Source organism: Manacus candei, unplaced genomic scaffold, assembly GCF_025592945.1.
Source record: "Manacus candei isolate 608988 ecotype Guabito, Panama unplaced genomic scaffold, ASM2559294v1 h1tg000003l, whole genome shotgun sequence".
Taxonomy (NCBI): Eukaryota; Metazoa; Chordata; class Aves; order Passeriformes; family Pipridae; genus Manacus; species Manacus candei.
In genome coordinates, this window is record NW_026138051.1 from 16,464,518 (window position 1) to 16,488,287 (window position 23,770).

At 43.0% G+C, this 23,770-nt stretch overlaps 1 protein-coding gene and 1 long non-coding RNA gene across 6 annotated transcripts in view; both read left to right on the top strand.

Annotated features, from left to right (window-relative positions):
• The first annotated feature begins 1,111 nt into the window (after window positions 1-1,111).
• Window positions 1,112-5,531, top strand: LOC127470885 (uncharacterized). 2 transcript variants are annotated; one of them, XR_007904445.1, is made up of 3 exons: window positions 1,112-1,187; window positions 2,361-2,610; window positions 4,609-5,531. It is a non-coding gene; the product is annotated as an uncharacterized LOC127470885 (long non-coding RNA). The 2 variants fall into 2 exon arrangements; XR_007904446.1 differs by having other exon boundaries at window positions 4,636-5,531.
• Window positions 5,532-8,436: 2,905 nt separating this feature from the next.
• RPS6KA6 (ribosomal protein S6 kinase A6) overlaps window positions 8,437-23,770 on the top strand; it is a 31,798-nt gene continuing 16,464 nt past the window's right edge. For 2 of the 4 annotated variants that reach the window (XM_051786026.1, XM_051786033.1), the window contains exons 1-5: window positions 8,437-8,596; window positions 16,287-16,346; window positions 20,013-20,129; window positions 22,438-22,519; window positions 23,290-23,370. In XM_051786026.1, coding sequence (XP_051641986.1) covers window positions 8,522-8,596; window positions 16,287-16,346; window positions 20,013-20,129; window positions 22,438-22,519; window positions 23,290-23,370 — 415 coding nt within the window. In that variant the 5' untranslated portion in view covers window positions 8,437-8,521. Of the gene's footprint in view, window positions 8,597-8,665; window positions 9,053-16,286; window positions 16,347-20,012; window positions 20,130-22,437; window positions 22,520-23,289; window positions 23,371-23,770 lie in introns of those variants that run through there. The other 2 variants (XM_051786040.1, XM_051786050.1) reach the window with 2 other exon arrangements.

Sequence of the window (23,770 nt, forward strand, 5' to 3'; positions counted from 1 at the left end):
CTGGGAGCACAGTGTGATGGGACAGGCATGGGGGCTGTGCTGGGAGCACTCTGTGATGGGACAGGCAGTGAGGGCTGTCCTGGGAGCACTCTGTGATGGGACAGGCAGTGGGGGCTGTCCTGGGAGCACAGTGTGATGGGACAGGCAGTGGGAGCTGTGCTGGGAGCACTCTGTGATGGGACAGGCAGTGGGGGCTGTCCTGGGAGCACTCTGTGATGGGACAGGCAGTGGGAGCTGTGCTGGGAGCACTCTGTGATGGGACAGGCAGTGGGGGCTGTCCTGGGAGCACTCTGTGATGGGACAGGCAGTGGGAGATGTGCTGGGAGCACAGTGTGATGGGACAGGCAGTGGGGGCTGTGCTGGGAGCACAGTGTGATGGGACAGGCAGTGGGGGCTGTGCTGGGAGCACAGTGTGATGGGACAGGCAGTGGGGGCTGTGCTGGGAGCACAGTGTGATGGGACAGGCAGTGGGGGCTGTGCTGGCTGGCAGTGCTGTGCTGTCCTGGAGTGCTGGGGGCCGGGCAGTGACCCCCGCAGGGCACAGAGAGGGACAGTCAGTAAGGGGGAAAAGAGCTCTGGGATCAGAGTCCACCCTGTTCCCAATGCCCACCTTGTCCCCCAGCCCAGAGCACTGAGTGCCATGTCCAGGCATTCCTTGGACACCTCCAGGGGTGGGAACTCCACCACCTCCCCGGGCAGCCCCTTCCAAGGCCTGACCACCCTTTCCATGGAGAAATTCCTCCTGATGTCCAACCTGACCCTCCCCTGGCACAGTTTGAGGCCGTTCCCTCTCCTCCTGTCCCTTGTTCCCTGGGAGCAGAGCCCGACCCCCCCGGCTCCCCCCTCCTGTCAGGGAGTTGCAGAGCCAGAAGGTCCCCCCCGAGCCTCCTTTTCTCCAGGTTGAGCCCCCCCAGCTCCCTCAGCCCCTCCTGCTGCTCCAGCCCCTTCCCCAGCTCCGTTCCCTTCCCTGGACATGCCCCAGCCCCTCAATGTCCTTCTTGCAGTGAAATAAGGAGCAGGTTGGAGTTGTGGTGCGTTGATATTCTATATTTAACACACATGTGTAACCTCAACTGAGAGAAATGTGAGTTGGAGGCAACTCCCATCTTTTCTCAGTCTTTTCACCGGCCCAGTGTGTGGCTCTGGAGGCTCCTCAGCCTGGCATCCAGCCTAGTAGAGAGTTTCAAGTAAGTTCCAGTCACTTACCTGCTCATTTCCATTTAATACTGTTATTTGTCTAATTGTTTCTATTCTTGTATGTTTGCTATGTAAAAATGCAGTAAAGCCATTATGCAGGAAAAGAAAAGTGGTTGAGATGATTATTCTGTTATCAGTCATGACTAAGATGAAGAAAGATATACTAGCAAGACATTGTTCCTAAAATAGAGATCTTGCAAACAAGAAATGTCAGTCAAATGAGGTTTAAATTAAATTCCTGATAGCAATTACTTACAGAATTACCATGCTCCCATTGAAATTATTATGAATATTGTCACCATTTTTAATAGGAAAAGAAGTTGGGCTTCAGATACTGCTTCTGAAATGTTTCAGAGTGTCCTCAGCTTGTGTCCTGCTGAACCCAAAGTCACAGGGCTATAAGGGGCATCCTTGGCTGAAGGGTGGCTCCAAGCAGGGCTCCTTGCACAGGGCAGTGGGAAAAGGAGAACCTGAGAGATGGGCACTTCAGGAAGTATTGAATGGCCACAAACAAGTGACCTCACTGGGAGGAGAACTGATGAAGTGAAGAAATGTGATGTGTGTTCCAAATAAAGAACTGATGAGTCAAGTTGTGCCCCAATTGGAACAGGAGCAAAGTCAAGACAGCTTGAGAATAACCTTGATTGTAGTGCAGCAGAACAAGCAGTGGAGTTATGGTGACCCCCAGGAGCCAGGAGAGCAGCAGTGGGCTGGGAAGGACACGGATTTCTCTCCCTCCAGGAGTGGGGACTTTTTAAGAACTCACCAGTGCTGCAGCAATTACCTGAAGACCTAAACTGATATTCCTGACATTCAGTGACCTGCTCTGTGTTCCAGTAACGTAGCTATTACTCATGCAGTCGATCTCTTTGTTACACAATATGGAGAAAACAATTTCTAAAGATGCAATTTTAAATCAGTATCTTTATCCTGCAAGACACAAACAGCTACTGCTGAATTATTTCTGACAGATCCCAAGTCCCTATTTAATCTTCCAGGTTGAGGCATTTTTCTAAGCATGGCTCAGTAGGAAGTTAATTATAATCTTCCAAAATGGGAAGAATTTTCACCTGAGATGATTAGGATACTGGTTTGAGGCATGGTATGTGGGCTCCTAGCTAAAGTTAGGAACTGGCAACATCTTTGGCTCTCTCTCATTTCAGAAGTAACACCTTCTGCTGTCACAAAAACTTCCCTGAAGATGGAGATCACGATGATTCTGGATGCAATCAATCCCTGAAGTATTCAGCATTGTTGAGACATTTGCATACTGGAACCCCATGGTGGGTTACTCTGTGCTCGGAGGCAAAATTCGCTGGGAATTCCCCTTGGATTTTTCAGGCTTGGTTTCAGCTCCAAGGATGAAACAGGTCTGAAGAAATATAATGAAGCGAGTTCTGGAAAAAGACAAAAGTATGAGAGATTGAGTTTTAAAAAAAGGCTCAATTGCTCGTGGTGGCTTGGCCATCTGTTGGTGTGTGCACACTGCAGCAGGGGCTGATTGCAGGATTTAATTACGTTTTCTGACTGCATTTGGCTCAGCCAACCTTGGGAGTGTCTATGAGGAATAGAGTTGGTTGTGTTTGCTTCGGTAGCTTTTGGAGAGAGCTGAATTACTGAAGAAATCCTTATCAAGGAGTCCTTAGAAGGAGGTTGGACAAGGCTGGGCCTTGGGGTTTTCCCTGACAGTCATTGTGGAGAGGCTGGAGGAGTTCTGTGCTCTCTGCTGGGCTTTTCTAAGCTCAGACTCCAAAACTGCACATAAAGCCTGAGTGTCCATCCCCCCAGTGTCACTCATGGATGGAGAACCAGCTCCCTCCTCGCTCAGTCACTGCTGTTCTCCAGCCCTTCTGGGGGGCCTGGAATCTACTTTGAGTCCCTTGTCTTTCCCGCAGGACTTTGGTAGCTAATTACTGCTTGTTACTTTCCTTTCTCTTCGTAATTTGTGCACATATTGAGGGCTATTTTATGTTTATTTCCAAATCACTACTGAAAATGTGCACAGAGAAACAGGAATTTCCCCACCCTTCATTTACAAGTGACTAAGCAGCCCAGGAATCCTCATCCTGGGGAATGGCACAGCACAGGGTGGGACAGTGGAGGTGGGATATCCACCCATCATTTGTAAAATCACAAATGGTGTGGAGAGGGGGATTAATCCCTCTCCCTTGCAATATAAGGCCAGGGAACACTACATGGAACTGAGCAGTAGGCTCAGAGTGAGATAGTTTGGCAATGGGGTTTAGTTGTGGAATATGTGAGATGTTATGGTTGCTGAAAATTTAGATATCCAAGAAGGTTTGATGGAAGAAACATCCAACAAGATTAATCTCTGTGCAAGATACCACTGTTGGCTCATGAAACCTGAATTGCTGGAGGCTGAAAACAAATCTGGAGAAGTATTCTTAGCTATTGCTTACCCTGTTTGTACCTTCTGTCTAGCATCTGCTTTCCTGGCCAGCACTGGAGACAGGACACTGCAGCTTTAATTCGAGCTTTTCCTTTGATGGTATAGAACTTGGAGATGTGCCACTGGGCTGTTTTGTAGCATTCACTCAATTTGAGAGGAAAAATACAAATTATAGGACATTTAATTTCAAAAAGCATTTTGAAATGAAGAAGAACTGAAAGGTTTTAAGTAAAAAAAAAAATCAATAAGTGTAGTAGGCTCTTCATTCACTGTGCCTATCTGCAGTTTTCATCCCCTACTGTCAAAGCAATGTGATCAGCAGAGATAAATTCATTTTATTTTCCATATGGCTGAGATATTTCTCAAGCTCATTTTGGACAAATGTGGCAAAATTTGCTGCTAAGTCTGTCCTGTGGTTCTAAAATAGCCCAAAAGAAGAGTGTTTGCTTTGACAGTGAGAATGAAATAGTGGATCTTTCTCAAGGTGTTGATCTTGGAGCATCATCTCCAATTCCCTTCCTTTCTTATCCATAAGGGAGCTTTCAAAACCTTGCTACAAAAGTATGAAAGATGGAGATGCAAAAGTATAACAAAGCTGAGGCAGGGATTCAGTGCAGGCCTCTTCACTCGTGCTTTGTACCTTCACAGAACTGCAATCGAGGATAAAAGTGATTCTTGCTCTTTCCTCACACAAGTGACTCTTCTTGCCTTTGTAGGGTGGGACAAAGTGCACAACAAACTGTTCAACAACGTCAAAGTGTTCATATTTGATACCACATTTCTATGAACACACACACATGAGCCTGGCTCTAGCTGGATATGTTAAATATCAGGATATACAGGATGGGATGTGGACTCTCACATTTCTATTTCATGTTTAGACTAACACAGATTTGGTCATGATACTGTTGCATAACTTAATCCAAATACACACAGATGTTTGGTATTGTGATACTGCTTTCTAAATTGTGAAAATCTTGCTGTGGTATTTACTTTCTCAGGACCTGAGCAATTTACTCTGTGTGTAGGATCTTCACACTCAATGGCCATGAATGACCCACTGAACTTATCCTACACCCCTGGGAGAGCTCCTCACCCTCTGCATGAAGCAGTTCCTCCTCTGGAACAATTCTGGCATAGACACAAGGGTACAACTGTACGTTTTTGTTGCACCAGGACAGTTGTTTTTCCTCCTCCTAGGAGAGCAAGTCCTGCTAACAGAGCGTGCTTTGTCCCCACAGACGTTCCTCGCACAGTTGGGAAGAGCTGTGCTGCTCTGGGCTGTTAAATCGTATTGTACAAAGCATTAAAGGTGAAATGATGATGAACTTGGATAAACTCAGCCTGAGAAATGAACTGCATCCCCCCCAAACCACCCTCCCAGTCAACACCAGAGTTCACAGCCTGCTCTGAGATGGATTTCCAAAAGCTGAATTTGCACCTGTTCCTTCCCAGGGCGGTACCAGCATCGCAAAACCAGAATAAAAACACCAGGGGCAGCTTCCCCACACTTTGCTTTTTGTATAATTTCCTTCCTGAGGTCTTGCTAAATGAGACACTATTCACATATTCCTCTATTCCCACTGTTTTTCTGCTTGGCTTTCCAGGGTGGAGCTGAGCTTGCTGGGGTTTGCATTCAGTATCACTAACTGGAGGAAAAAGGGGAACAAAAGACAGTGGTCTGATGATGATATTATTATTATTTCTCCTTTCTTGAAAAACTTTCTGGGTGAATGAGCACAAAGTTTGAAGGATTCTTCTGAAATAATCTTGTTTAGGGTTGTTCCAGATTGACAGAAAAATGGAGAGGGAACACACCTTTGTAATGTGCCTCTCTTGAGAAATATCCTGCTAGGAATGACATGCAGGAAATTTGCTGGGATTCTTTAATTCATAAATAATCTGTTGTTCATATTTTCAAGGGTGTGACTGCTACTTTCAGGGAAATTGGATAAGTAAACTAAGAGTGGATGTTGTCAGGCAGCTGCAGCCCTGGGGTGCATAAAAGGGACAACTGAGTGCTTGGAGTTCATGTTGCTGATACTGAACAAGCTGAATTTTGGCTGCAGAATCCATTTTATAATAATAACAATAATAATAATAATAATAGTAGTAGTAGTTGTTGTTGTTGTTATTATTGGTGTTGTTATTATTACTCTTTCCCTGTTAGGTTCAGACAATTCTCAGCAACTTCACCACATTGTAGAATTAATTTTGAAGTGGATATATATTAAGAAACTAATTAATTTGAAACCCCCATCAAATAAAAGTGCCTCAGAGGAAAGAGTGGTTGTCACACTGGTCATACACTGGCCTGCTGAGGGGCAGAACCTGCTGAACAGATGAAGGTACAGGAATGTCAAAAATATTCATCTGCAAACTGCTCACCACGTGAGATGTGACACCCTCAGCTGAGCCCTGAGTACCACAGGAGATGTGATACCCCTACAGGCAGATTGGGTGCTCTAGAAATAGGGACAAATAATATCCGACTATATAATATTTAAATATTCATTTGAAACCTGAGATGTGAGGCTCTGGTCCTCCTAAATCAATGCATTGCTCCTCCCAGCAAGGACTTGTTAATGTATTTTTGGTGGTTTATTTCTCTATAAAAGAGCACGTGTGGAGATCTTGCTAATTTTTACATTTCAGTGACACATTGTTGCCTCTTTTATTGAATACCTTTGGCTTCTTTGGTTGTGAGACCAGAGTAAAACAAATTCTGATTTTACTTATTCATTACTATATCTACATACATAACAATTTTCCTTTTCCAGCCTTTGACATAAATAACAATCCTGGTTCCTTTGATTATTGCTTTTCCCTGAACTTCCCAAATCCCTGGGGATGCAGAACACTTGTCTGCAGTCTGTTATTATCTGGAGCAATACAAGTCAGGTGCTGGGAAACGGCATCAGCCACACGACTTTTAGACACAAGCTCTTGCTGAACACTCCAAGAACTTTCAAAGTCACTTCTCACTTGATTTCCTTTATATTTAAATTAGGATCTGCCTCATGGCACTGCTTCAGTATGTACAGATTTAATCTCACAGAACAGACCTGGCCATTTGGCTCGTTGTGGATGCACACCAGTGGCACCAGTAGAGGCACTGGGATATGGCTGCGTGTGCACCAACAGCCACAAAGTTGGGGTTTGTCCCCTCATCTCCTGTCACTTAATTGCTCTAAAAGCTCCATGTTCACACACTCCTACTGTAACCAAAATAAAGTGACCCAGCCTAAACCCTTCTAATTTAAACCACGAATCCTCTGTCGATATTAAGGACCGGTAACTCCGCTCCTCCATTTTCTCGCCCACTTTTGAATTTCTGACGGATGAACATTCCCAGTACACACTCCAAAACATTTGCCTTCCATGGTTGAGTTACAGACCTTTAAAAATAGGCTTGCAATGGAAACGCTGACATGCCAGCTGGCTGCTGCTGCAGTGACACATTCACAATAGGCAACTCTTCAGCAGGCTCAGCGACGAGGAACTGGGCTCGGGGGGCTTTGTGGGACTGGTCGCTGGGATTTAATCACGGACTAGAGCAGCACAGCATCTTACACTTGTCTGTACAGTGGCTGACTTCTGAGTCCAAAAATAATCAGCATGGGAAAGCCTTCTGGACTCTGGGGTGCACCAGCTTGTTCCCTCACTCCTGCTCATTTCATCAAAATTATCTGGCAATTAAGAACGGTTTGAGTCTTCCTTTTCCAGCTTTATCTAAAGGGCAGGGCTTATTAATAAGTCGTGCAGAGTGTTTAAATAAAAACTCAGTGTCATTGAGGCAGTTTTCTATCCTTGAAAACATATTTTCTGACAGTCTCATCTCGTGTTTTCCGGCTCCTAAGACCAAACGGGGAAAGGGAAATGTTATTTTTTTCATCGGTGGTGTTTTTCCTGCTCCCTCGGGTTTTGGAAATGCTGTTGTTTTCTCTCTGAACACACGCTCGGAGACAAAGGAGCCCGTGCCCGCGGTGTCCGTAACCACGGGGAAGCTGCTCCAGGCAGCTCCCTCCGCTTCCCACCTCCCGCAGGACTGGCAGGGACGGGGCTGGGGCTCCCCGCCTTCAGCCGCCTGCGCTTCCCGTCCCGACACCTCGAAATTTCGAAAAAAAAAATATTAAAGTAAACTTTCGTGGTTTTTTTTTTATGATTTTATTTTATTTATTTTTTTTTCTTCCCCTCTGTCAGTTCTCCGGGAGAGCGTTCCCTCCCTCCTCACCAGGGTCCTTCCCCGTGCTTCGGGGCCGGTCCCCGTCACCCCCTGTCCCCTCAGTCCCTGTGCCCTCAGCACTGTGCCCTCAGTGCCTGTCCGTCAGCCCCGATCTCCCCCACTCCCTGTCCCCCCACCCCAACCCCCTCAGCCCGTCTCGTCACCCCGATTCCCTGATTCCTGTCCTTCACCCGTCCCCCTCGCCCCCTGTTCCCCCATCCCTGTCCCCCTCAGCCCGTCCCTCACCCCCAATTCCCTCAACCCCTGTCCCTTCATCCCTTGTCCCTCACCCCTGTCCCCTCACCCCAGTCCTTTCACCCCGTCCCTCACCCCACTCCCCTCACCTCCTGTGCCTACCCCAACGCCCTCACTCTCATTCCCCTCATCCCCACTCTCCTCCTCTCAATCCCCCCAATCCCCCCATCCCCGCTCCCCCCAGCCCCTCCCTCCCGCCGCACCGGTGACGTCACCGCCCGCCCCCCCCCGCGCCCATGCAGGGGATTCTCTCCGTCCCGCCCTGACGTCATCGCGGGGCCGCGCAGGCCCCGCCCCCGCGGGCCGCCATGTTGGGGGCGTGCGCGGGGCAGCGCAGCGCGGCGCCGCCCCCGCCGGCCGGCAGCGCCCGAGCCCCGCCGCCAGCGCCGCCGGCCCCCGGAGCGGCTGAGCCGCCGCGCCCGCACAGCCGGGACATGGTGCCGTGCGCGCCGCTGGACGACGAGCCGCAGCCCTGCCGCAAAATGGAGCTGTACGTGAGCGGCGCCGAGGTCAGTGCGGGGCGGGGGGGGGGGGGGGGGGGACGACGCGCCGGGCCGGCCCCGCGCCCCGCCCGCACCTGCGGCCGGCCCGGCCTGCCCCGGCCGAGCGGGGCTCCGCGGCCGAGCCTCGCTGCCCCCGCCGACCGCCCGCCCTCTTCCGGGATCCCCCTCCGGCCCTCCGCGCTCCCCCGGCCCGGCCCCGCTCGGCCCTCCCGCGCCGCCCGCCCCCGTGCCGGGCTGAGCCGCCTCCGAGCCCCGCGGCGGCCGCGGGCCTGGCGCTGCCCCGGGCGGGCGGGGACACGTGCGGGGGTAGCGGGACTCGGCCGGGCAGGCCGGGGCTTTGTGTCGCCCCCCCCGTGTCACAGGTGTCCGGCCCCGCTCCGCGCCAACTCGCTTTGGTGGCCGTGGAAAGTTACTTTAAGTTCTGCTCAATATTTGCGCGTGTTATCGTGGCTGCGCGTCCAGGTAGGTTGTCACCGGAGAGGTCCCTTTGCCTCCTCCTTGGATAACTACACGTTAATTATCACACACACGTTCTCTCAGCGGAGAGAACGAGGAGTGCTTGAGTGAGCTTTGGATGCTTAAACGCTGAATAACTAACTGTACATTAATTATCACACGCACAGCGAGCGGAGAGAACCGGGAGTGCCTGACTGAGGTACAGGAGTGCCTGAGTGAGCTTTGAATGCTTAAACGCTGAATAACTAACCATTCTTTAGTTATCACACACACAACGAGCAGAGAGCCAGGAGTGCCTGACTGAGCTCTGGATGCTTAAACGTGTTTAAAAACCGGGGAACATCTCCTCGGTATTGCTTAGCACTCGAAGTGCTTCCGTCAGCAAGCACCAGACGCTGTTTAAAAGGAAATAAAAAGGTAAAGCTGGTTGTGTTGCAACGATCTCTGTGCCTCAGCAGAACGTGGTGCTCGGGTATTCAAACTCTTGCACTTTGAAATCAGAAGCGTGGGATTGCGTATCGAGTATCGTCAGGTATGACAAATAAAAGATTGCACCGAGGTCTGTTAGACACACAAAAGATGTTATCTAAATAAAGCTGCTTCAAACTGGTCAGACTTGCTTTCTGGGATGCAGCAGACCTTATTGGAAGTAAAAAGGTCTGTGGCAAAATCACGTCTAAGTACAAAGTGTGCAAAACAGGCATAAAGTAGAGTTTTGGGAAGAGTGAAAGGATGTCCACTTGAATTTTTATGCTCTGATAAAAATTCATACATATAAAGGGAAAAACCCCAAATCTCTTAGAGTTTTTAATATTTGGTTTTTTTTAGTATCACTTCCAAGTACAATAATTACTGGACATGCATTTTTACACTGTGGCTGCTACGCTTTAATATTTTAAAATATTCTAATGATCTAATAATACTTTGATGCAGTCCCTGTACCTTAATATTAGAGAAATCCTAATTATGTTAGTGAAGCTACAGGATTAGAAAGTCAGCAGAAGTATTAAGGCTTATTTATTTGTCTTACAGTTTGTAAAAGTGGTGTGTTGTAGCTGAGGTATGAAACTTAGTGAAAGTCTGAGAACTCTCTTGGTCCTGCTGATCTGTTCTTCAGGAATATAGTTGTTGTTCTCAACAATACTTGCTGTCATAACCCTTTCCATAAGTGCATCTCAGGGATGTGCTGTATTTTGCACTTGTTGGATTTTCACATTCACGTGGTTTGGGGATTTAGCAAGGCGTATTTTACGTTAAAATGAATTTTGGTTTGGAGTTTCACTTTTAATTTTATGGAGTTAACTGTAGCCCATAGTCCTTGAATTGGCAGAGAGATCTTGGGGACCTGGGCCGTGCTGGAACTGCAGTCAACAGAGTTACTGTGAAACAGGTTTTTATTTTGAAGATTAACTTGTGCTTCCTGATGTTCATCTGTTGTGGAATAGGAAAAACCTGAGGAGTCTACTTGTTGACTAAATTGAGGATTATTAGCAATAAGTGCATTTGCAGTAGCACTTGTGTTGACTTGAGTAAATACAGTTGGCGAGGGAAGGATGTGATCTTGAAGCACCAAAATTTGTTTCCTGCCTTCAAGTCACACTTTTGGAAGAAATTATTGAAATTTAGGATTGGATTATTCTGCCCTTTTTTGGGAGGGTCCTCGAAGTGCTGAGGGTTTGGGGCTGAGCACTGTGCTGTTCCTGTCTGTCCTTGTGTTCCTGTGACTGTCACTTGTGGAGTTTTGTGACTCTGGGAATTCCCTAAGCCCGGGTAGGAAGAGTTGGTGTCGTGCTGTTTAAGCTTCAAACATCCAGTGAACTTGCTTTCCTCCTGAATATTGGATTAATAAGCATTTTCATGGTAGTAAAAACAGGCGTGAGGGTGTTGATTATAATCAGCTGTTGTAGATTATTAAAATGTGATTACAGTCTACAAAGAAACAGGAAAATAATTGTTCACATTGTATTGATCAAGCTGCATGAAGTGCAGAAGTACTTGGAATTGGGCAGAATATGGTAATTTGGGTATTTTCTGCCCACTGGACAGGGAGGATTGCATTTCACAGGACTGTGTGGTTGACGTAAGCACATGCTGTGTGCAATCCAGGAATACTGGGAATTGCATAAATGCAACCTCGCACTCAAATACTTCTTTTTGCAAGAAATACCTCAGAAACCAGTTGCTTAATTGCCCGGTTGTGACAAGGAAGACAAAGCTGAAACAGCAAAGTGCCTGAAAACTCCAATATTCTGCTGGAAAACTGGGCTGTACTGAAAGTTGGTGCCCTCCCAAAGGCACGCTCAGGAGCTGAGCTCTGCTGCTGTTGTGCAGGAGCTGCTGCCCCTGCCAGTTGAAAGAAATACATCTTTGATTTCGGGCAGTGCTTTCAGTGCATCCTCCAGAGCATGTTGGGAGCCTGGTCTGTCAGAGGCCACTGAATTTTGTCAGTGTTGGGGGTTGCATAACTCCTTTGTGAGTAATTACTGGCAGTGACGTGGATGACTCAGCTACCTAGTTGTGCATCTCTGAAAATCTCCACAACCCCGTGGTGTTACCTTAAGGAAAGAAAGTAAAAGTACTGCCCCTAATTTGAATGAAGTACCCTCAACCACTGCAACAATTTTAGAAAGACTTTTCAGAACAAGATGCCTTTAAAAGAAAAAAAGAAAGTATGCGCATTAATGCTCTTAAAGGGAAAACAATGAGTGTCTTTATGCATTGAGAAGTGCTGCAATGCAATAATAATGATTTTCTGGTTTGGAATACCACTTTTAAAGGTAATTTTGGAAATGTGCTGTGGTATTCTGGGCTCTAAGAGGAGCCAGTGGGCTGTTGCAGGTGGCTCACCTTGCTTCCTGCAGGATACTTTTGGAGAGACTTCTCAATAACCCTAAATCCAAGGAATTATGTGATTTGTTAATTCATAATATATAGAATTTTGGTCTTTATGTAGATGTACTTCTTTACTACATTAAGAATAAAATTCGAAGTATGTTGTTTTCATCAAGTTTAAATCTTACCCTTTTCCAGAATTACCTGCCATTAAACGTGATTTTGAGGCTGGCTGGTTTATGCCCTTTGATTCTGGAGTTACAATCATAAAGATCTCAAGTGCTTTGGTAATTCAGTGATCCCTGTGCTTGGGGTCAGGTTTGTGTCTTGTCAGAGCTGTAACTAGTTTGAGGCACACGTAATTCTGATATCTCATAATGGGAAGGATCAAAATGTTCCCTTCAAACCAGTAATTATATGTGGCTGAAGGTTTGGTGTCTTGGCTGAATGTATGATTTATTTGCCATAGGAAAAGAGCTTTATAACTTTCCCTTGTAATGATTATGGGTTTCAGTTTTTTTAATTTATTTTGTTATAAGGCAGATTGTTTTATCTTCCTCTGTCAGTTGGTGTGTTAAAGAGTGCATGAGAATAGTGGAGAAGAGTTGGGGATGTTTCATAGGAAGATCATGTGTCTTTAAGCTTCAGTTTTGTTCACACTGACTTTTAGATATTTTAAAAAAAAATAATAGAACTCCTCACCTTTTTGGCTGTGCACAGAACCCTCAAATTCCTCAGAGCTATCCCAGGAATTACTCAGTAGGCCAGTGTGTTGCTAATTAAGTTAATGATTCAAACTCTCTATAAATGTAATTAAGAATAAATGAGGAACAAATGTAATCGTCCTAACAGGATTTTTGTTCAAAGGATTTGTTTTCAAAGTCTTTTTGAAATAATTGGGGTTTCCAATGTAAGCTTCCACTGGAATATTTTGAAATAAGTGTTTGAGGTGGTACTTCTGTCTGTGGGGAAGGGAACTGGTTAGTCCTGTGTTCATTTGGGAGAATTAAGGTGCAGGTCTGCTGTTGCTGCAGTGACTTCCCAAATGGAAGGAGGAACTGTGGAGGAATCAGGAGCTTTTGGGGATCCTTAGGTAGAATTTTACCCGTTTGAAGCCACCAAGATTTTATGGGAGTGGAATATGCTTTCCACTTCTAATAATTGTGTGATGATAAAATTCCCAGTTCTGCTTTTTCTAGAACATTTTTAGTTCTGTTTGAATACCTAAATGAAGACCTGTAGGAACAGGGCAGGATGAACCAGCTTTACACCTTCTCCTGCTTTTCCTTGTGGTTTGGCATTTTTGCTGACCTTTGGCTTCTTTCAGCCAAACCATCACACATTTACCACCTAAGTGGCCAAAACATCCTTAATATGGGGGGGAAGAGGGTTCAAATCTTTGGTAACACTGGGATTCCTCTGTAATTATCAGAAGGAAAACATGTGCAATAGTAGGTAAGCCTTTTAGCAGCCCACAATGCCCTTTGGATATTCTCCCAAGGGAATGGGGTCTGGTCCTGGCTGGTCATGGGATCCAGGGCAACTATTTAAATCAGGAGCAGTTGGGACTCAGAGCATTGGCTCCCTGAACCTGCACCTCTGGAAAAGTAAGTTCTTCCCTGCCAGGTGGTCCAACCTAAGCTTGGAGCTCATCTATTGGCATAGTTTCTTTTGTTATTTTGTATTAATCAACAATGTGAAGCACTTTCTGTATTCCTAAAGTTGCATTTGGAAAGATTGTCACTGTTTGTTGAATGTCTGAGTTTCAAGTTGTGTTTTCATGGAAGTTAATATTTAAAATGTTCAGTTGGTTGTAGGACTTTGGCAGCACTGAACCGTAAAATGATTCGAGGATGAAGGAACCTCTTTAGAATCACAGCCTGGCTTCTTTAACTGTTCTCTTTACAGACATCTGTGTTTCTATTGGTTGATAAGAATTTAAGTTTTTGCTTTCATAGATATTTAGTAATATAAGTAATTACTTAGAGGTCAAAATAGTTGTGTTCTACGTATGTTTGTGCATAAATATTCATGATTAAATCAGTAAAAGGAGTTGCACTTTGATTGAGGAAGCTGAATTTTCCCACCTCTGCTTTCCACAGAGGTGGGAAATAAGTATTAATTGTCACTTTTCTTTTTTGCCTAATAAGGGGGACAGTGGAAACTTCTAGTCACTGCAACTTGTACAATATAAGTAATTGAACAGTAAAGATTTAATTTTTGCCATTGGCTTTTTTAATTGAATGACTAAAACTACTTGAGTTCCGACAGGTTTGTTGTGTTTTGTTACTTGTTTTGTTTTTTTTTTCTTCTTTCTTAATGGACAGTGACCAGGGTTCACAAAGAAATAAGGCAGAAGTGTAGTTGTTATATTAAGTAATAAAAGTGGATTCATGCCCTTGAACATGAAATTCTTTGGAGTAAAAGCTGGCAGGTGTCCCAGTCTGTATCGGAAGAGAGAGACTGGGCAGGAAAAAACAAACACAATCCAAGGAGCAACAATGAAGGGGAAAAGTGTACAATAGGAAATTGTTAATTAAGATGATTGCCTGCCATAAAAAATCCAATAACTTGCTGTATTTGATTTGCCAGCAGGTTGAAAGTATGGTTATATGGTGTGCTCAGGGACAAAATAGATCAAATAACACACTGATTTCTGGGTTCAAAACCCCATTTTTTTGTGGCTGATTGCCTGTTTTGCTGTTTTCAGTGTATATATAGTTCTTCTGGCTGGAAGTGTTGGTTCCTGAGATAAAGTGTAACAAAATTTGGAAAATATTAACCATAAAGAAAGAAAGAAAAGGTGAAATGTGCACTAAATGTGCTTCAAAGTAAAGTCCGTGAATGACAAAGGAGGATCTTGAGTGGAACCCCCTTTTATTACTAGGTCCAATTAAGTTTTTTGGTCAATTTTGGTGGGTCTCACATGAATTCACACTTGAGTGTAATCGTGAAAAGAAATTACATGCCATCATCTGAAGTGAGGTTGGAGGTCAGAGCTGGGCTGAAATTTGGTGGGTTTTCGTGAGGTATTGAGTTAATTCACACAGTAACAAGGCATAGTGGGTGTCTCACCTCTCCCAGCATCTAGTTTGGAAAAATAAATATTTGGACAAAAAAAGGAAATAAATGATGTCAGTTTCTAGCACTGGGTTCTCAATTCAGGGTAATGGGTGAGTGATTTTAGGCTTTTAGAAATAAGGGGGGTAAGACAGGAGAGATGGATGATGAACATGGGTTGAACATACCAGGGCTTGGTTAAACTGGGTGAGGGTTTAATCCAAAAATAAGTGCTGGTGTCTTGACGCAAAAATTAGAGATTTAATTTTATCAAAGTCATTAGTTTATGAATTAGCTGTTAAAAGCTCCAGTTAAAATCAGGAGTGTGTAGCAGCAGTGGAAGTGGTTGAGGTTTGCTGGGGTGGTACCAACCTGCCTCTCCAGCCCTTCCTGTTCATCCACATTTGGGGGTTGGTTTAAATAGGGGCATGGTCTGGGTGGCATTTCCAGAGTCTCTGTGGTCCTGTGTTTTACCAATTCCCATATTTTGGTATCTTAGGCAGGGATTTTAGATAAATTCAGAAGTACAACAGCAAGAAAAAAGTCATTACCCAGTCTAAGAACTTAATGGTTTAACTTCTTATTTCAGTAAAAAAATATTGTTTGAATTTCCTTCTGTTATTTCTGATATTTTGGGGTGAGATCTGTGCCACATAAAGGTAGTGATGCTGAACAATACACATATAAAGTAGCAGGTTTTACTAGCAAAATCCATAATGGGATTCACCCATTTTTGTCAGGTATTTCCAGTTTTTAATTAATGCTTTGCATGTCTGAGCAGAGCACATCCTTCATATTTCTGAGGTTTGGTATTTTTTTACAGTTTCAGCATTGAATTGTTTGTTTCTTAGGGAGAGCTTTAACTTTTAAACTTTTTTTTGTTGCAGCTCTGGACTTGCTGTTTTCAAAAAGACTTGAAATCACTTGTGAATCTTTTCAAACTGCAAATTAATTTTCATCATGAGATTTTAGGGTTTTAGGTCTCTGAAAAACATCTGTACACAAACTTTGTGCATAACAGGGATTTTATATGAGTGTCATCTTGTATGGATGGTGTCTATAGCTTTTAAAGAAGGAATTTTAAACTAATTCCAATTAAATAACACTGACATAATAATAATGATGGCATTTACAAAGGGCTATGCTAAATGATACATAAGGGAGATGCTAAATATAACTACTGAGTAGTAGTGTTTGTTTGAAACTACGGTTTTAAATTAGAGCAACAAGAACATGAGTTTTCACTTGTGTGCTCTGAAATGTAAATTGGTCAAATGAGGAACTCTGTTAATTTGAAATTGTTGTGTTTTAATGTTGGTTTTTTTCTTTTTTTCCTTCCCCTCTCCAGCTAAATGGCCTTAAAATGGCAGATGAGCCCATGGAGGAAGGTGAACCATATTCCTACCACGTAAGTGTGTTTGGTATCTGTTCACTTCAGACACTCAGTAGCATAACTTGCTTTGGAAATAAAATTTCTGCGTTCCCTGCTCTCTAATAACTTTTGAACCCATCATTTTCTTTGACCAAGATCTGAAGAGACTCTTCAGTCTCAAAGATGATTTTGGAAATTAGTACTTGGGTAGAGGCTTTAAGTGACTTGTTTGGGAAAATCTGCTGCGTGAGGCAGAGCTTTATGGAGAGATTCTGTGTGCTCAAGAGCCTCAGAAAATGCTCAGGCCACCCTTGAACCGTTTATACAGATGCTTCATGTTGCTCTTGCTACACTGTCATCTGCTCTTTCTTTGTGTTTTTAATACATTCAGACCTCAAAGGTCCTTAATTCCTGCTGGTTTAGAACAGAATTAATTTTTACACCAGTATGTTAATTTTTGCTTTTATGTAGAAATACCCCAGATAAGCCCTATTGAGCATAATTTTTGTCCAGTGCCTCGGTGATGTGTGTATTTGGGAGATGCTGAAGGTGAGTGTTCTGTGTGCTGGCTAAACCTGGGGCTAAACTCCACCCTAATCCCGTGTGTGGTGAAACACCCGACTTTGCCAGGAGAAATTGGACATTGTTTTTCAACACAGCCATCCTTATGTTTTTGATCAAAATCATAAAGAGGGTGTCAGGTATCTCTTGCCCAGAGAGGTGGTGGACTCCCCATCCCTGGGAGTGTCCAAGGCCAGGTTGGACGGGGCTTGGAGCAACCTGGGCTAGTGGAAGGTGTCCCTGCCCATGGCAGGGGTGGCACTGGATGAGCTTTCAGGTCCCTTCCAACCCAAACCAGTCTGGGATTCTATAAGTAAATATTGCCAGCTTTGTGTAACCACTGCTTTGTGTTGCAACAACTTTTGTAAGTAAGGGATTTGGAGAATAAACTCTTGGGGATAGAACCATGTGGTGCCTGGACATTTCCTGGTGTGGAGCAGCAAATAAACAGTGTCAGAGCTGCCTCACATGCAGCAGGGAGAGCTGAGCACTGGCTTGTCTGTCTCTTCTGTCTTTCACTGTTCTTCAACCAGGAGCAGGATGTTGCTGAGCTTGTTTGTCGGGTGCTGGAGCCACATCCCAGAGAGGCTGTAACAAGTCAGGTGGCACAAAGCCACCCGGTGTTCCTTGGAGCACTTTGGCTCCTGGAGAACCTGCTGGGAATAGTTCCCTCTGGTGCAAGGCTCGGTGGGAGCTGGTACCTCAGCTCAGAAATAATCTGCTGCTCGAGCAGCAGAGCACAGAATCAGATAACCAAATCTTGCAATTTGTGGAGGCCAGACTAGAAATGAAAATGAAACTGGCTGGTGGCTGTTCAGCTCTTTATCTGCTCCGTTCTTGTGGAGGTCTCTTTATGCTTCAGTCAGGCCAGTTTTTAGTACCTTAATGCTGGTTAAGTAGGTGAAATTACATAGACATCTTTTGTGAAGGTAAAACACTTTTTATAAGAAAAAATAACTCATTTCATCCATCTCAAGTTAGTCTTTATTTGCATGGAAAACATTTTTCTCCCGAGTTCACATTCAGAAATACTCTCAGTCTCCGCAGCAACCACGTGTGATGTCACAGGCTAATGACTCGAGGTGGGTGATAAACACCGGAGAGGGTGAACTCTTAAAGATCTTTTCTCATGCAAAGGTTCCCAGTGTTTAGGAATACAAATTAGGATGGTGAAGAAAAAAGGCTTCTAAATAGAGTATTTACATATTTCTTAGGAAGAACCAGCCATTAAGTCTGTTGTACAACTTGGTGTATAATTAGACAACTTGCTGCTTTCATCAGGTGACTTGAATTGCTGCTGTTCTTACCTGCCTTAAATTAGGCAGTGTTTAAAAAAATAGATGAAAATGAAAAGATAGGTGCATCTTTGCTCTGACTACATATTTGCATAGTCACCAAGATGGATGGAGGAGATGAAGGTGGGACATTTGCCCTGGATCTTCAGTGTTTGTCAGCTGGGTTTTGTGACCAGAGAGGGAAATAAAGTAGTTTGGAGTGTGACTTAGAGAATTAACGCTGTTTCCAGCAGTGCCTTGTGTTCAAACCTACCTTTGTGTGGGAAGCAGGGGGAACAAACAGGCCTTTCCCAGAAAGAGAGTGAAATAAGAGATAGAGGGGAGGGGAAGGACTCGTGTGCTGGACTACACTCTGTGAATACACTAAGATATGTGTTTGAACTCTCTTTTTCCCTCTGGACAAACAAAGCAATTAAGGCAGAGGCAGTTAATGCAGTGTGATGATTGCCTCTTTTTTTACCTTTAATTATTGCAGTAAGTATGGATGAATTTAGGTGATCTGATTTCTAGACTGAATTTCTGTGTAAACCCACTTAGAGAATTTCATCCAGGTGCTTCTGTATCAAGCCTGAAAAAGCTGATGATGAGTTTTAATTCACAGTCTTGGGCAGCAAGACTTTCTATAGTCAACCTGACTATAGAAATGTTATATAGAATGAATATAGAATGATGTTCTTTCTGAAAAGCAAGCGTTTCATCGAGTGGTCAGGCCTTTTTCTGGTGCTGTTTGCACTTGTCATCCAGGGACAGTAACACACAGCAGGTTGGCTGGGTTTATCTCTGGGTCTCTGCTAAGAGAATCTGTCAAGATGAAGACCTTAAAGAGAGGTTAGGAGACAGCTGATAATAATTTGGATGCCCCAAAGGTGAAGTACTGCAAATCAGGTGGGAGTTTTTTTGTGATTGGGTTGTGTAGAAGAAGTTTGTTGATATTCTGTGTAGGGCTGAGAGGTGCTGTTCCTTCTCTGTGCAAGCTGTTGTAGGTCTTAGCATGTAATTTTGAATTTCAAGGGTGCTTATTTTGCCATCTCACTCGTTTTGGCTCCCAGCAGCTTCTCTTACACCATAAAAGCTGCAGTACATCATCAGATTTGTTTTCATCATGAATGTTTGTCTTTGCACAACTGGAGCTGCTTTGCTCAAGATGAGAGGGACATGGAAAAGTCAACAGAACATTAAATCACTCACCTACCTCAGAATTACCCTCCTGAAGGAGGTCTCCACACAGGATAATCTTCCCAGGAGCTCTGCACCCAGAGCTGTTCTTCTCTTGGGTGCAAGAATTCTCAGAGTCTTTAAGATGACTCACATTTTATTTATGGTCTCCAAACGATGCGTGTTCCTCAAGCTACAAATGGATGGCCAGAGTTATTATTTGCTGCCGTGAAAAGCAATAATTACCCTAAATGATGAAATTCAATTTGGCTTTCATTAAGACTTATTTCAGGAAAGGGAAAGATGAGAAGAGTAATCACTGGGAAAACTAAGGGCTGCTGAAGAGAAGTGAAGCACAGAAGTCTTGGTTGAAAAATCTGTACATTTATCCCTGTCATGGAAAAAAAAATAAAATTTTTGCCGTAGCTGAAATATTTCTGGCAAAAGGAAATGGGCATTCTTTGAGAATTTTGTTTCAGTTTAGAAAATTTAGATCCATCTATTTAAGAAAGGATGGATGGGAAAACTCTTCATTTGAACAGCTTTCTTTTATGCCTTGTTAGAATTTCAAATCTTTTCTCTTGGTTTGGTTTTATCTTAATAAAACCCCAAGTATTTACATGCTCTTCTAGCAAGAGTTGTTTAATCCAGGCCTGTTCACTGTTGTATTTTGTTTGCTTTGAAACAACAGGATGAAGGAAGCGTGAAAGAAATTCCTATTACACACCACGTGAAAGAAGGATGTGAGAAAGCAGATCCAGCACAGTTTGAACTACTTAAAGTTCTTGGACAGGGATCATTTGGAAAGGTAAGATGATAAAATAACCTGGGAAACATATTTCAGGTTTTTCATTTTGCTGTATCTGTCAAGTGATCTGCAGCTTAAAGACACTAAGTGAACAATTATTCAAATAGCAAAGAGAAGAAATATGGCAGCTTTGTTACAATAATTTCTTTTTGTAATGTGCCACTTGGTGTCACATTGCAGAAATGAAATCTAATATCTCAGTCACTAGTTTGAAACAATAGTAGTTGAAATATTAATCCAAGTGTATAAGAAGGTAATTTATTTTTTAAAACCAGACTCAAACTAGATCTTTTGCAGCACATACAAAGTAGTCAGTCAGCTTTACATATGTTTCCATATTCCTTTTCTTCTGCTGGTTCTGTGTGTTTAAGCAGGAACAAACCTCTGCGTGGAATTGAATGAAAGAGGAAAAAAACCAGACATTAGGAAGGCATTCTGTGAATAAGTGATAGTGTAGACTTTTAAATATTTCTTAATGTTTTACAGCTTAAGAAAACATTTCTTTATCTGGTAATGTTGGTTGCCAACTCCCTCATACACTTCTCATTGTCAGAACCTAAAAGGCCTCCTATATTTATTACTCCTGAGTTGAGATGTCCTAAGATTTGTTAGGGTTTAGCACATCTTAGCCCTGACTCAGACACATTTTACTTCCCAGAGTTCAGGCTTTTGAAACCTGGCAGTGCTTGGCTCAGGAACCAGCTTTAGGAGCTGGGTGGTGACTGCACAGAGATCTTTTTATCTCTGTTGCTTTCCATTGGAAAGAGAAAACAAACAGGGAAGATCAGTGGCTGTTGCCTTCATGGTGTTTTGTTTTCCCTTTCCAGTTCCTACTTCCCAGGGCCCTTCCTTTGGGTTTGGCAAACACCAGGTTGGTTTGCTGCAGCCTGCTTTTGACATCAGGGCAGGATTTAACACTTGCACAGAAATAAAGGGTTAAACTTGTCCATCACTGAATTTCTCTCTTCATCCTTTGATAACTTTCCAAGGCAGATGTGGGGTTATGGAGACTTGGTCTGCAAATTAAATAAATCAGTGGTGTTTCAGTTGTTTTCAGTGGCAGCTGTTTTGGGCCTTCTCAGCTAAAATTTGTAACTTGTACATGAAGTCCTTACATCCTCACAAGCTGCTAGTTATTAAGCACTAAAATATTTGTATGTGCTTATTATTAATATTTGCTTTTATAATTGTGATTGTGTTCATCTACAGATGTTTTCTTAGTTGCTGGTGTTCAAATTATTCCCTTTATTTGAGCATCATGACCTAAGAGGGGAGCAGTGCTGTAGGTCAGTCATTGGGCAAAACTTCATAGAACAAAAGACCTGATAACCTTGAAATATGATGACATTTTTCTTCTAACCAGAGCTTAAAATAAAAACAACCCTCTCCCAACCCTGTCCAATTTAGTCAGTGACAGTGTTTGAATTTCTGATTGTAGAATGGAAAATTTGACAAGATTATGTTAAAAATACATACAATTTCTAGATAGTTAATAATTTCTAACAAAGTATATGTGTAAATAATCCACTGTTAATGAAAGTCTGAATAAGGTGAGATCAGAGAGGCAATTTTGGGGAGCTCTTGGCTCTCTCTTGTGACTTGTACATTGTTTTTTACAGCAGAAACATTCCTCTTAACTAATAATTGCTCTTAAAAGAATAGCAGTTTAAGAACAGAAGCACCTACCAAGCCATTTGTCAATTGAAAAACCCAGGAGTTTGAATATTAGTAGAGATTCCTGTATTTGGAATGTGTTATTTTATCTCATATTAGGCTTTTCTTAGTGTCAAGTTATGTTCCATCTATCTTTAAAACTCTCCTGGAAAGAACAGAGTGGAAAAACCTGTTGGAGTTGCTATTCCAGAGGGAAAGGGTGCTTTGATCTTAAATGATGAGGTTTCCTTGCTTTCATCTCACCACTTGTACAGAATTCATTAATCAAACCCGTTCCATGTTTGAGACTTTGGGTCTTAAACCACAAAAAAAATCTCTTGGGACGTGGCAGAGGAGCCAGAATTGTCCTTGTCCAAGAAAATGATAGAAAGAAACAAATTTCTCTAAATGATTATTTGATAAATAAGGAGAGAATCTGTAGTTTCTGACCACTGTGATAATTCAAAGAGCTTGGTGCTGCTGCAGCTCTAATCTGATTAAGGAAATGCAATTTTGCTCTTCCTTGAAGGTGTGTGCTCAGGAAAGAACACTGAAAACTGCCTGGAATTAATAGGAGCTTTGCAAATGCTTTGTGAAAGTTGATATTTGATTACTCAGCTTGCAGTAATTTTAAAAATGGGCTTTATCTTGCCAGGTCTTCCTTGTGAGGAAGATAATTGGTCCTGATGCTGGGCAGCTTTATGCAATGAAAGTATTGAAAAAAGCTTCTTTAAAAGGTATGTGTGTGTCTGAATTGAAACTTGAAAACATGGCTTTGGGTGCACCTGTATTTTAAAAGGTTTCTTTAATCTGAAATGTTTGTCAGTGAGTTCACACCAGTAGCTTTTTTCCAGGCTGACTTGTGAGTTCATGTTTAAGAATTATTTTAAACCTGGCCAGGTAGCTTTAATTATGTGGTCAAAAATACTCTTTCAAAGTATTAAATTGTATTATTTAATTCTGGTTAGGTTTTTTTCATTATATGAAAACAAATTAATTTCATAAACAGTTCTCCTTTTGTTGTTTTGTTATGTTCAAACTTTGCTGTGGTTAAAATTCAGTCATTCCCTCTCGTTCTGGGAGCCAGAGCCAGGAGTGTTTTGGCTTTCAGGAGACACTTTAATGGTTGCAGGTCCACTGTGTGTGAATAGGGACTGTTATAGTTGAAGAGGAAAAAGTATAAGAAAATATATATTCAGTACAGATAGTTAATTCAGAAGTTGATGTTGAAATCTAGATGGGAGCTTTTTTCCTGGGAAGTAATGTGGATTATCACCAAATACTGGGCTGTATTGGCAAAATGATGACAATGAGGAAGCTGCAGCAGGGAAGGAAATAGAGTTTTGAGTGTGCTTTGAAGGAGACTTAAACATTAAAAAGAAATAAGGTGCAAGGAAAGATACTCCTTCAGAGAGCAAAGCCTTTCCATGTGCCCATTTCTGCTCTGTTTGTCTTGTACCAAATACATTTGTTTCATTCTGGTCTCTTCTTTTCTTCTCGCCCCCAGTTCGGGATCGAGTTCGTACGAAAATGGAGAGGGACATTTTAGTAGAAGTAAATCATCCCTTTATCGTCAAACTGCACTATGGTGGGTATATATATTTATTTTTCTGGTGCTACACTTCCTTTCATTACTTGAAGGCACAGCTGCTCTTGTTCTTCCTCATTTTTTCGTAGGGTCCAAGTTAAGTTCTTGTAACTTTAAATCACAGAGCTTAAAAAACAAAAAAAAAGAATGTAAATACACACCTGCATGAAAGTTTTAGGTGAAGTTCTCCTGAAATTAAAGATTTGGCAAATTCTTACAAATTCAGCAGAGATTTTTTTTTTTTTTTTGCTTTTCATTGAGTAAAACGAAACCAGAGTAATTAACATCCTTGCTGTTTCCCTGTTTGACAGAGGAGAAATGAAAGAGCAGTATTTTAATCATCTCTCATGACTAAGATTTTCTTCTGTGAAGAAGTGAGGAATCATTCAATAAATTACCT